We start from the raw sequence: 14,110 nt of genomic DNA, 5'->3' as shown, positions 1-14,110 counted from the left end.
CTGTGCCCTGTCAAATATGTATGGGGAAGGGAGGGGTGACTGGATTCTTTTGGACATCCACTACTTTTTTGGTGTGGGCGTGTGTGGGTGCCCGGGCGTTTTTGAAGGCTCCGCTCTGCGATTCGTTGCGCCCAAACATTTGACTTTTGATACGCCTTTATATGGGGTGTGATGGACAAGCAGGCAGCTCACACTGAAAGGCTTCTTAATGGTAATGCCACAGAAGCCATTAAATCCATGGAGAGATGCAGATGAGGCTCACTGGATGAGCAGTTGATCTGCATTACACTTGTACACAATGTGTTTTACCACTGTGGCAACACATTTAAAAGCAATACATTATCTCTTTATTGAGACTCGTTTTAATTGGTTTAACTTACAGTATTATTGAAATCTGGGACATTTCTACTTTTTATGTAAATTATCTTTCCTGGTTTTATAACAACAGTATTCTCCTGTTAATTTGTGTCTTATTTTGTCCTGTCACAGGCTGGGAGTGGGACCACAGACAGCTGCAATAACAGGCTTTTTTCATCTTGCAGCCACTGTGTGTGAGTGCTTGGCTTGTTAGGTGGGCATGTGTTCCTCTGGGATAGGTTTTAGTAGCTCAAGGCAAGTGTGCTGTTTGAGAGGAGATGCTTTCATTAAGCCCAGGGAGCCCTAGTGGCATTGTTCACAGTCTGGGGGATCAAGACAGGGAAGTGTTTACCTGATAATGTAACGGATATCCCTCCCTGTAATCTGTTGATGTGCCCTTGAGTGAGACAGAAAAGCGTCCAGCTCCAGCCAGGCGGGATGGGTTTATGGGCATACCTCAATTACAGCAACTCAACCACTAATTGACTTGGCATTTGAGTGCTGTTAATTGCGTTCTAAAGTACCAAGGAAGACAATTTCACTTTATATGCAATACATTTAGTAGAGGTTTTGAATCAGAACGTTTATAAATGTCTTTGTATTTTGTACATTTCTTTATTCTGTTATAATAACGTATCATGTAAAAATGAGTTTTTATCCAATAAAAACAATATATAAATACACCAGGCTAGTGAAACGCTTAGACGCACAACTGCTGTGACTGAGGACAGACCAAGTTTCTTCTGGTCTTCACAAGGAGCCTCAAGGATATTTTTAGGATCGCCTTCACTTACATGCACCTGCCTTCGTCAGTAATATGGATCTCTGACTCTGTGCCAAAAGTCCAAGGTCCAGTGCTATAAGATATGTCCCCTAAAATATACTTGTCTTGCTCAGGCTTTGGTAATTTTTACATATTTTAATTGCTATATAACTGCCAGACTTTAACAATAAAATATGACTAATATAAGGAAGTGTGGTTACTTTTTTGTCGCCTATGGGAGAAAAGCATCTTGTAAAAGGGTATATATTTATTTATCATTTTCCTATAATTTAAGACATTGTCCTGGCATCAGCCTTTTCTTTCAATGACAGGTTCAGGTATAGAAAGCGGGCCAGTCTATGTTCTTACAGGTTGGTGTTTGTATAGTTTTGATTGGCAATAAAAAAGTCTGGTCACAGATCAAGCCCATTTCTGCTTTTCTCTTAGTCTTCTCTTACTCTCTTTAAAATATGTTGTCTTAGACATATCGTTTTGTTTACGCTATTGTCATATTGAATATCTTCCTAATGTATTTCTTCAAAATGTTCTCAATAGCTGTTGACTGTAAGGCGCTATTTTTAATCTTGATTTGCAATTTGACCTCAATTACCTTACACAGCCTTTTCACTTAATGAACTCAGGGGAGGTCTGAGAGGGAACACTGGATTTGCTGTGGCATTCTGGGAATGAAAATAAGCTCCATTATAATGTTTCCTTTAACATACTGGCACAGTAAAAATAGCCCAGGGCCCTATACGCTTGCTTTGATGAAAGCAGTCACAAATCACTCACTTCTGCCCTGTCGTATTGAAAAGCTACTGCATACTGCGTTACATTGGAAAATTAAAGGCATCGTTTTTCTTTTGACTGCACCAGTAATTAAAACTTCAACGTTTTTAACATGTACGTTTTCTAAAGCTTTCCACCAGAACCATTAATAATAACAATGTAATAACAGGGAACTTACTTCCATGAAAAAATGTGAACTGTAAACAAATAAATGCTTTAATTTAGGTCCTATTATCTTCAGAAGTCTCTGTTTGTGTTGAAAACAGTGATCGCATGAGCACATTGTAAATGCTAAGATTCTTCTCAATATTAATCCTCAGAGGAACATCATACAGTATATGTCTTGACTTTTACAGACACATTTCCTATTTTCTGCATAGAAATGATGTGTATTCCTGATCTATATATAACTGTTTTAGTTGTATACATGAGGCGACAGCTGAGTGAAACAGGTGCAGTAATGAGTAAATGTTATATTCATACATGCTATCAATATCTTTATTTTCCTGCTATATGAGATTTCTTATGGCACCCATGATTATAAACAAGATTGTAAGAAAATTAATGATATACTATAGTGAAAAAATGAGTAAGTATAGCTCTTAAGGGGGCAAAAAAGGGGGTGTTAAGGTGTCAAATAGCCTGATTTCACTTGGATATTCAGGGAATGGGCATCTGAGACCTAAGAGACCCTCGGCTCTCAGTGTTTAAACTATGTCCCTTTGTGGCCCTAAGGTGGTAGTGCAGTCTGTCCTCCTGCCAATGTATGTGACACAACAGCTTTTCAAAAGCTTTAATATAATACCATGATACATTAGTAGCTAATCTGTTTGGCTAACACTGACAACCCACTATGTATGTGGTATGTCCGGTTCTCCTCTGTCACTGCTAAGGGAGGAGCTTGGCTGTTGTGCCTGAAACCATGTTTGTATACAGTAAGAGGACCCTCGGGAGAGACATTTAAGGTTCTCTCATGGCTGACATGTTAATGCATTATAGAAAGAATGTTGTCTGTTAAGGCTCAGTCACAATTCTTTTCAGGAGCAAAAGTAGCAGATTTTGCAAGGAAAACAAATCTTACTTGCTTTTTACCAAACTTATCTCATTGGGTGGTATATATTTCTGACATATGTGTGGTTATTTTTAGATGATTGCAATTTAAACAGAACAACTTAAACAGAACAGAAAGGGAATATATTGAGGGAAGCTGTCCCTCTATGTTGAGAGAGCACAGCCACCAGTTTAACTCGGAGAAGCAGTGCTGGCAGGCTCCTTGTTAAATACCATCAGAAGATTTCTGCAGACATCGTCCAGATATATATAGAGAGAGAACTCCTTCTTCTTGCAGACGGTACCCCTGGGATTAGATAGCTCCATGCACGGGCATAATTATTTAGCATAGCAAAACGGGAGAGAGGGGGTGCAACCCAAGCTGTAACCCAAGCCCAGTCCATGGCCTACTGCTGCTGGGTTTATCACAGTAAGGTTCCTCTGACATAGTCGTAAGACTCAAACTGGTATTTAAGGGAGCACAGGTGAACATCTTACCCCAACCAAAGCACAGAGACTTCCAGTGGGTTTTTGATGAATAGTTGCAACAAGGCTGTGACTAACGAGACTACATGGTGGTTAATCTGTCATTAAGGGTGTAAATCAAACAAAAGTGTAATTCAGTCAGTTGTATTTCCATTGAAAATAGTTAAGTTAACAGAACCTCTGAGTGCAGTATAAGCAGCTTGCAATTCACATTTTCTTTTACCACACCACCGCTTAATAATTAGAGTCAAATTCCTGTGGTATGAAGGGCAAATATTTCAGCTACAGGTGCTCCATTGAAGATGGGTCACATTCTTCTTGTGCCAAGATTTTTGCTACAGTATAACTAGCTCATGAAAATGAAAGGATGTGTCATCACTCAGACTTTAAAGAGATGTAATAAAACTCCTACATGCCAGGAATAGAGAACACACTGTTAAGTATTATATTGTTCCTCAGGGAATCCAAATGATTTCTTCCATAGATGCATTGGACAGTTTGCAAATACTTATTGAGGGAAACTAGTATGATGTAAAAATACCAACAGGCTTTCAGCATTGCAAACACCAATGTGGGTAGAAGTCATAATGGATGAATATGTGTGGCCTCTGCAAGGCTCCTCCCAGACTGTTTGTTTGTGTTCCCCCTCTTAGGATGGGGACTCACAGAGAAGAAGAATGTCCGCCATATCTGATGCTGCTCAGTCGCACTGCAAGAGGGGAGGAGAGAAAGCATTCGGGGGGAACTGTCACGATTCACTTCAGACTAATGTGGGATGCCACGCTAGAACCCTTACCAAGTAAAATTAAATACTCCGAAAAACCAGACATGTCATAGCATGAACAGAACTGGAACCGAAAAGTCAATCTGTCTGGCATCCTGCAATAAAAATCTGCCTTCAATTTGAGAAAACAACACTTTTTGCACATCCGTAGTGTTTGGTTGTACACAGTAAAGGGCAAGAGGGAAATGGGATAATGATTGTTTACAGGCAGCTTGAGCTTCTCCCTCTTCCAGATAAGAGACTCCTTCCACAGCATCCACAGAGCTGTGTTTTCTTCAGGGTCAGAGGCTGTTAAAGATATTTTGAGTCCATTGCTTTGTGCTTGTTAATATCCTCTTACAGCAAACACAAATGTTGCTTTCTCTTTTGTATCTCAGTCAACAGCAGCCCAGCCTCTTGTTGATGGCCCTCGTTAAATATTTGCCTTCAATCTTTGCCCCTCATGACACAGGGCTAGAAGTTTCCGTGTTTGCGCACAGAGGGAGAATCTTTCATATATGTGTCCATATATGGGCTCTGTGGTGTAAGCGAGGTAGAGGAGACAGAGGAGAGGGCTAAGTTGCGGGGGCTTTTTGTGAGGTCCAAAGACGCACTCGATATTTCTTTCCATTCCACAGGGCTATAAAACTTCCTGGTATGCACTTCGAGCTCAGCCACTGTTCTCCCTGTTACAGTCCTGCCTGTCCGAGCCCAGGCACAACGAAATGAAACAATGGCAGAGGAGGAGGATGCTGAACTTCTATGGTAGCAATTTTCAGCATTTCTGTGACAACAAACTTTACCAGAACTATCTTTCTTAACAACACAATAGTTGAAAGCCCTCAATGAGAGAGAATCATCATCATCAAAAAGAATTTCCATTTTGGGTTAACAAAAGTCCAGTTTTCCAAATCTGAAAGAGAAAGTGAAGGCTCTCTCAAGTTTACAAGTATGAACTCCAAACCGCAGAATGACCATAGCTTGGCTGAATGAGAGCCTTAATGTGGAGCGTGTGTGAGAGTCTATGGTGATGAGACATTCCAGTGGGGTTGGAGAGGCTGTTTGAACGCTTGCGGGCTACGTTCACTAAGACTGGGTCGCAGTGGTCTCCTTACGCTGAGGAATGCCACAGGAACCCACAGCTCTGCGGCACCTGCATTCTTACAGCAGAGCCTGCCTGCAGCCCCACGCTTGATCAGAGGCCGTGACTGTTTTTCAGTCAGGCTCGGGCTCACCACACAGCAAGGGAGCTAGATACTGTACTCCTGCAAAGTCAGTCATTAAACAACTCTCTGAGAGCAGGGATATGAGAATAAATAGACATCCATCTGGTGTGGTTGGGTTAGTTCCTGCCCGGGGGGCTTGGATGTCAGAGATAACATTATACAGTACGAGGAGAGCGTAGTTATGCTCAAAGTCTGCCCAAAGAACCCATCTCTCTCAGGAAGATGTATTCAGATTCTTCAGTTAAATAAACATGCCAACATGTTACCATAAAAACGACATTGCATTAATATCCCCACTTAAGTAAAAGTAGTGAAGTACTGTATGATCAGCATTACAGTACGTAGTTAAAGAATCTAAAGTAAAAGTATGAATAGCTACTGTAACTTTTATATTACAACACATTTAATTATGTCATGGGTGCTCAGAATCAGTTATAGCTGGTTGAGCTAGTTTAAAAGTTGAGCCACTCCTTATTGGTCACACAATAAATGACAGAGATGTTAATTAATTTAATTAAGTTAATTAAATCAATACATAAAAGCCTAAAGAAAACAATGTTTTTGAAGTCTTATCCAATCTAAATAAAACCATCTGAAAAGTTTAGAGGGGATCACTCATTGGTGAAACTGTGTGAAATGTGACCAAGGACCCTGAATAGACACTGCTCTTTTGTAGAAACTTGAAAGCTAAAGTTTACTAATGCATTGATAAGTGTACCATTTGTTTTAAATGTAAAATATGAATCTGAAAACTGCTCTCAAATGTATATGAAGAATGTGAATATTAACGTTGCATAATATTGAAAAACTTGTGTAAAGCACAAGTACCTCAAATTGTTACTGAGTACAGTACTTAAGTACATTTTCATAGTAACTTTCCACCACTGACAAAAAACCTTGCATCCATCAAAGGTGCTCAGCTGAGTAAATATAGCAGAAAAGGGCAGACAGGCTAACTGTCCATGTAAGACACAATAATATGGATAAAGTCACACTGATTAATCATCTTGGCTCTCCCCACACCACCCTTTAAGAAATTGTGAGAAAATAAGTTCTGAGAAAAATCTGCTGAGCAGTGAGTGGAGTGACTGTTTGTTCAGCTTTATAAAAGGGCGGGGAGGCCGCAGAATCGAGAGAAGAAAAGTAGCCAAGGACTTCTTTCTCTACAGAAATGTGGCCTGTCATCTAACGGGTGTCAAGCTAAGTTTCCTTATTAAGACTCAGGGTTTGGAAGGGACTAGTGTTACATTTCACTCTAGACAGCTTAAATCCCAGAAGGCACTGCAGATCTGCTCCAGTCGGCAGCTCGCTCGGAGGCCGACGGTTCCCCTGTCCCACAGCTCAGTTTAAACGCTGTTCAGGACACAGGTTCTGAGAAAAATCTCTGTGAATCTCCGGGAAAACTTCACTTGGAATGGAGGAGTGAGTCTTGGAGGCACACGTTTAATGTTACTTGTGGAGTCGTCCAAAATTAGCACCCAGGATCTGAGTCTCAGCTGAGGCCCAATATAGCCCTGCTGTCATTGCTGACTGAGAAATACTGCCTTCTTACATGAAGGCTGAAGGAGCTGCTGTGCCGTCATGGGAGAGAGAAACAGCGAGTACTGTCACTCAGCAGAGCATGGCAGTCTGAATCTGACTGTAACTAACTCACATACCTCAGGTTGCTGCACCACCCACCTGCTATCTAAAAGGGGATTAGGGACACAAGTCAAAAAGCTATTTTTTCCAAAATTCTGACTCAGAACTAAAATACGTTTTTCATGTGGCCCTTATCCTAATTTTTCTCACTGAAATGGGTTAATTATGTGTGCAGTAGTGTTACATAAAGGCCTGCTTGTTGGATAACCCCTGAAATGTGAAAATATTACTTCTTTAACATTTGGCAGAGCAGCAAGAGTCTGTGATTCAATTGTTTTGTGATATTACATAAAAAGCATGACTTTTATTTGAACCCACAACTAAGGGCAATATATAACACTAGCCTCTTGGGTCTTAACTCTGTGAACGCACATTGACAATTGCCATGTTCTGGGTTATGAAGTCACACAGACTCTGTTTACTTTTCCCATTAAGTCAAAGACTGTACAGTGGCTAGAAGTTATGGAGCCAACATGTGAGGAGAGCTCTGAAGATGACCTAAAATAGTCATGTGTTCCAGACCTGGTAAAAGGCTCTCTTACATCTATCAGCTGCTGTCTCCCAGGTTTATGTTAGGAAGCCCTGCTCTTCACAGGCACAGGGGTGGTATGAGTAAACAAGGAGGCCTTTAAACACAATTACTTTTGGTAAGTTGCTTCTATATTGCACAGTTTTTCCCCCTGACGTTTTGCACAATTAAAATGCCACTAAAGTAAAAGTTTCTTTAAACAAAGTCCATACACTTCATTTGCATTTTAAACAGGCTAATTATTCAGAAATGAGTTGCCTTAGAGACTTGTTGAAGGAATCTTTGATAAATATGAAGACACTGGCTGGTTCAGTCAAAAAAGCATATATCTTAATTTGTTTTAAACATTTGCTAAGTGCTATCTTCTTTTTCACTGCCATAGCCATTGGTTTGGACTTTGTGAAATGACATAAATACAGGAATTCAGCCCATGAACATTGCTGGTTTCCACTGCTTCCTCAGCATGTGCAAACTGGAAATATCGCTTAAACACTGCTTAAACACTGCTATCCCCTATCCTTTACTTCTGTAAATGTTCATAAGAATCCTGAATAGCAGGCGTACTTGGAAAGCAGCCAAAAAAAGGACTGGAATATCCCTCAAATTAGCCAAGGTGTACAGCTAGAACTGGTTTAGATCAGGCAAAGCAGTGAGAAAGAAAGTCACAATCAGATTAAGATGTAGTGAGTGAAAAAATGAAAGTTTCAGTAGCTCGCTTTGGACAAATGGCCCAGCCCAAAACCCAAAGCCTTTCCCGATGTGCATTTTTTCCAAACCTCACTTCCTCTTTCGTCGTTTTCTTAAGTGAAGAAAAATGGCTTTGGGCAGAGGCTGCTTTCCTCTTTATACACTGTAAAAAACACAATGCCCTTGAAACAAGGTAATAATTCAAAACAAATAACTCACAATTGATTCTTAAATCATGGTTAATTTAATAAATGATATCGTTTTTGAAGTAATATCCTAAAAACACTTACAAACACTGAAGCATTCCTAGCTTAACTAGCTACAAACTGTATCTTCTCAGTGTGACAACTCTCTATTTCACTATAGAAACTGCTGCTCAGTATCACATCTGAGCCTACAGTAAGTTGCTTGTAATTCACACTGGAAAATATAAATGTTCTGTAATCATATGGATTTAAAAAAACAATACCAGCCAAATGCTTTTGTTGTTGCTCTGCCATGGGTTATTTAACATCCCGCAGATTAGTGCTGAAACGATGAAAGTTGACCCGGTGTCATTAGGTTTAGCCACAGGTTAACACAGGCTTCATTCTTGAGAACCCGAGCCAGAAACTAAAAGGCTGCCAGGCTGTGGGGATCAGTAACAAAGCAACACAACAAATATAAAGCATTTACAGTTGGATGCCAGGGATGACACTGCTGAGGATACAAATTCCTGTATGTCATAATACTTAAAAACACAAATTACCAAGTTCCAATGCTTCGTTGACCAAATCATATTAAGCTGTCATTTTAATGCCTGCACATCATTTCAAACTAAAATTCAAGATGTCTGGTGCATGATTCCGAGCAATTTTCCTGTAATTGACCTCAACATTTCTGGCATCTCTGCCAAAGTCGTAATCTTGCCAAAGCTCTCGAGGGTTGAAACGTGATCCACATCACATACCTTTATAACAATAGACCTGCCAAGTCTGTGGGGTTGACAAGGCTGATGACATACACTATAACACAGAGTAAGAAAGAGTAACCCACAATGTGTTTTCCTCCATGTGCAGGAAAATAACGAGACAGGAAGTCCACTCCATTGCAATGTAAATACTGCTATATTTGACTATATATTTCTAATTATTTTTTACATTTTTCTAGTTCTCTACCTGTGTTTTTAATTCTTGTTTTTATGCACCACGACACCAAGTCAAATTCGTCGTACGTGTATACCTACCTGGTAATAAACCTGTTTCTGAATCTTCTGATTCTATTGGCAACCAATACAAAAATGTTTGAGTGCATGAAAAAATTGTTTTAATTTAAACTATCGTTCAGGAATTGATTATTGATTTAACAGATCAGTATGAAGCCATGACAAAACGAGGATGAACTTCACCAGCCCACATCTCTGTTTACATCATTCATCAGGTTTTGATAGCTCTACCGTACATAAATGCCAAAGCTAACCAGGCAAACATCCTCCTGGTCCTAACGACTGAAGGGAGGCAGAGAGGGTGAGTAGTAAAGGGCACTCCCAGTTAAACACATGGCTTCAGTTTCCCCTCTCCACTGTGTGTCCTGGCCTTGCATGAGACCAAAACACTAAAACAGCCAAATATGGTGTTCATTAAGACAACTCAGTGTATTGTGCTGGCCACCTACAACCACACTTTTACACACTCTGCCCTCATATGCTGCTGACAGAGTTCAGAGTTAAATATATGTTTGTATTAACTGAGGATAAAACCAGGCTTAAGTTCAAGTCACCAAAAGCAGACGGACAAAATGTCAACATCAGGTTACCTCTAAACAGCGAGTTTTAGAGGTGTAGCTGTGAAACCCAGTGTGCAAAATGAATGTGAACTCTCATTCTCGACCAAAACATCTACATGGGAATCACTGCATACTTGAGGGTCTGGTCTGTGAACCGGGAGAAAAAAAGCACATCCACTATGTCCATATTTGGTCTGGCTAACTTTGCCAATCCTTCCACTAGAACATACTGTATTTCTCCAAGCATCCACTGACCGAACTGTGAAGGATAATACTGACATCTGCTGGAAAGAATGCAGGGTGACTTTATTTTCCCGTTATTTTTTCTATGTCAAATACATAGGATGATGTGAAAAAGGACAAAATAGTATTGAAGGTACTGGTTGTTTCAAACTCTTTATTTTTTTCGTGAATACAAAAAATACTTTTGTGACCAGATAAATATTATACATACAGCATCAAAACATGAAACTAATGCAGTCTGTTAAAGAAAGCACAACACCTATTCATTACAGAGCTAGTAACTTTTTTTCTATTTCCGTTAATACTCGGACAAATCAGTAAGACAATATATTTCAGGGTAACTCTTACATTTACAGATAAAAACATAATCTTTAATAGTGGTTAGACAATGAAACAAGGAAGTTATTAAGTCCAACATTTGAGAGGAACTTGGCATATGAGTTCAACAATTTCTCGACTTTAAACACAAATTGCCACATGCTCATGGAATGCAGTCTAGTGTTAGTCTTCCAACATGGTCTCTAAATCCTAATGTATCCACAGATGCCCTTTTATATCAGCATTATAATGTTGTAGGCAAGTAGGCCACCAGCCAAGGCATTGTATTGTATGGCAAAGGACTAGGTGGTAGTTTCTTAAGACCCCGATGGGGATTAGACTGGCATATTGTTCTGATCCAGAGAGGACAAGGCTCAGGCTCCCACTCAGCCTGATCTTCAGCTGCTCGCAGCGCAGACTCTAAGTAAGGCACTAGTACACAATGCAGTCCAGACACTATTATGGACTGAGGAGATAAACTGCTTAAAATGTCCAATATATTATACATTAATATACTAAGAAAAAAAAAGCATTGAATGACTTTCCTCTTTCAGGGCTTGAAGCCATTTCCTTCTACTTTGCAAGGAGAATGTCCTACATTTAATATAATGGAAGCTTTAAATTGCCATTTTCAGTGCGTATGTTTATGAGCAACTTCAGTGCACAACGTATGCTCGTTTCATTCAAGAGCCCAAAGCCAAATATCATTGCACATAACCAATCTTACAACCAATAACAGCGCAGACTCTCATTACTATCTCGCCAGGATATTCAGTGTAATGTATTGCTCTAGACAGTCAGTCCATAGTGAAAATGCCTTTACAATGACAGGGCAGTGACTGGGGAGAATAATATCTGTGTGAGTGTGTGTATAGTACAGTGGGTGCACAAACTAAATCTGGCCAGTGTTAATAGAAGAGGAATCAAAACATGGAGACAAGAGAGAACAAATATGATGGACAATGTAAACATATATTCCTTACACAGCTCTGTGTATGTTAGGGAAGATGAACTAAGTGACATGATTTACATAAGCATGTATTTGGTCACATATATTCCAGATTCTCTTGTCTGCTCTTTAAGAAAAAATCTGCCAAGAATAAATATCTTTATATAGTAGCTAGTGTTGGCCAGTTGTCTGTATTTTTCTTATTTAATCCATGAGAACCCCTCAAATCCTTTCTTTCTAAAGATTTGCTACTGTATTAGCAAACCGCATATTCACATTTTTATTAGTAAAACACAAGTGCCTTTCCGCTCCATACTACTCTATTGGTTAGTAGCTTCATTGATATGTATAGACATTATGCTGCATGCAAGCCAGTGGTGAACTGAGGCATCCCCCTCCTGCCTTTCTGTGAACCCCTCAAGGTTTTTACATTTAGAATACAAACTATGGACCCTTAGGTTTCTTCTGCCAGTTGCAGAGAATTTCATTTCTATTTGCTCAAAACCTTCAACAAGTACATAACATTCAGTGATTATAGAGAATTTCTGCATTGGTTACATCTTCGATGTATGATTGTAACAGTCGTTAATGCTCATGATGCAGCAACACTCACAAAGCAATGATACGTTTATCATACAACTTCATCATACTTTCTCCACTTGCTTATAGTGGCAACTGTAACAACCTTCTCTTTAATTGAACTCTGAATGCCAATGCTGTTCACTGAGTAATACACACACACACACACACACACACACACACACACACACACACACACACACACACACACACACACACACACACACACACACACACACACACACACACACACACACACACACACACACACACACACACACACACACACACACACACACACACACACACACACACACACACACACACACACACACACTACAGAGCACAAGCACTTGTTTTTCTCACCAAACAGGCCTGTTTCAAGTGCTGTATATTTCTCGGTTATATGAGAGCAAAGCAGCCAATCGTACATCGGCATCGTCTCCCCATGACAGGAGGGTGTCATCAGTGCGGCGCTCACCGCCTCTGCCAATCAGCCCTCATCCTCCCTCAGCTCGCTGGGCAGGAACTTGTACTGCTGCTGTCGGATCTGAGCCAGCTTCTTCCGGGCCTCCTCCAGCTCTCGCTCCTTCCTCAGCATCTCCTCCTGAGCCGCAATAATCTGAGGAGAGCGGGAACAGCTGACAGGAGAATGTTCCTTCCACTCATCATAATCCCATTCATGTGGATAGCTTCGTATAGAAGACTCAAATCTGCACAGCGCTCAGCTCAACCTGTACAGCCTTTTAACTGCACGCTCATTAGAGATGAATGAACAAACATTCACTTTTAAGTCTATTCGTTTACATGAGTGAAGAAGATTGGTTGTGATGCATGATTAGAGAAGCATTGAACACAAAACCTTGAGAAAATGATTTCACAACCGTTTGGACTGAATGTGTTATATTGTTGGTTTAGCAGTTGTTTTTATGTTGTTCTTATTTATGCCTAAAGGGTAATTAGATAACTGTTTTGATCAAATGAATAGTAGTCAGGATTGTTAACATCAGGGTATACAGCTATGAAAATAATGAATATTTGTGTTATCATTTTGGCCATCTAAAAATTATAATAAATGGTCAATCAGAATCTATTAAGAGACAACATGGTCCAATGCTCCCCACAGTGAGACAGTCATCAGACATCAATATGACAGTGAGCCTCACTGATGCCCAGCTGGTGTGCCCCAATGAGTGAAACAGCAACATAATCAATCAAGATGATAAGTAAAGCTTTCTGTGGCACCCTGGTGTTTTAAGAGACACTTACTTTTCAATTACTTTCACATTTTTGCAAAGGTGAAAAGAAAGCTAGTAGTCTTCAAAGGATGTGATGTTTTGCAGCCGTGGGTCTCCGGTAAACCTGGTGAACAGCTTTGAAATGAAGCTGACGGGCTGTTTATCTGCAGCAGCTCATCACAAGCTCAGAGAAACGACTGTGGCATTTTGGCACGTCAGTGAGAGGTGCAAACACGCAGTGAAAAGGGCAAACCGCAGAATGGGAATGATTTCACATGAACATTTCAGGGTTGTGTCTCACCTGAGCTATGCCTCCGACGAATTTGGTCTTTACCACCACATTGTTATCTTCTGTCTTGTCAAAAGCTGCTTTCTGAGCCGCCTTCACCAGATTGTCTGAAGCTCGCTTCACTGCGTTGCCAGCAGCCTTCAAACAGATCATCTCAAAGTTAGAATGCCATTCAAACGATCCATATGCAAACAATTACCATGGACAAATGAAGACTGTGTTTCAGCGTTACCTGTAGCCTCCTCATGGCCTCAGAGTCCTGGTCGGCCTTCACCTTGCAGGCCACCAGCAGCTGAGCCGTGGAGGCTGCGACCTGCTTGGCGGAGCAGATGAGCTTCTCCTCACTGGCGTGGCCCTGCACCGAGGCGTTAGCGGCCTCACACAGGTTGCTGGTGGCTGCGGCTACCATACGAGCCTACAGCAAGCAACACATTCACAC

At 40.5% G+C, this 14,110-nt stretch overlaps 1 protein-coding gene across 6 annotated transcripts in view; it reads right to left on the bottom strand.

Annotated features, from left to right (window-relative positions):
• Window positions 1–10,425: 10,425 nt before the first annotated feature.
• Window positions 10,426–14,110, bottom strand: part of tln2b (talin 2b) — an 80,727-nt gene continuing 77,042 nt past the window's right edge. For all 6 annotated transcript variants that reach the window (XM_079683216.1, XM_079683213.1, XM_079683217.1 and 3 more), the window contains exons 55-57: window positions 13,904–14,086; window positions 13,684–13,809; window positions 10,426–12,766 (exon numbers count right to left, since the gene is read on the bottom strand). In XM_079683216.1, coding sequence (XP_079539342.1) covers window positions 12,638–12,766; window positions 13,684–13,809; window positions 13,904–14,086 — 438 coding nt within the window. In that variant the 3' untranslated portion in view covers window positions 10,426–12,637. The remainder of the gene's footprint in view (window positions 12,767–13,683; window positions 13,810–13,903; window positions 14,087–14,110) is intronic.

This window comes from Notothenia rossii, assembly GCF_949606895.1.
Source record: "Notothenia rossii genome assembly, chromosome: 5".
NCBI lineage: Eukaryota > Metazoa > Chordata > Actinopteri > Perciformes > Nototheniidae > Notothenia > Notothenia rossii.
The sequence above is the reverse complement of the archived record's forward strand: the minus strand, read 5'-3'. Positions and strand labels throughout refer to the sequence as shown.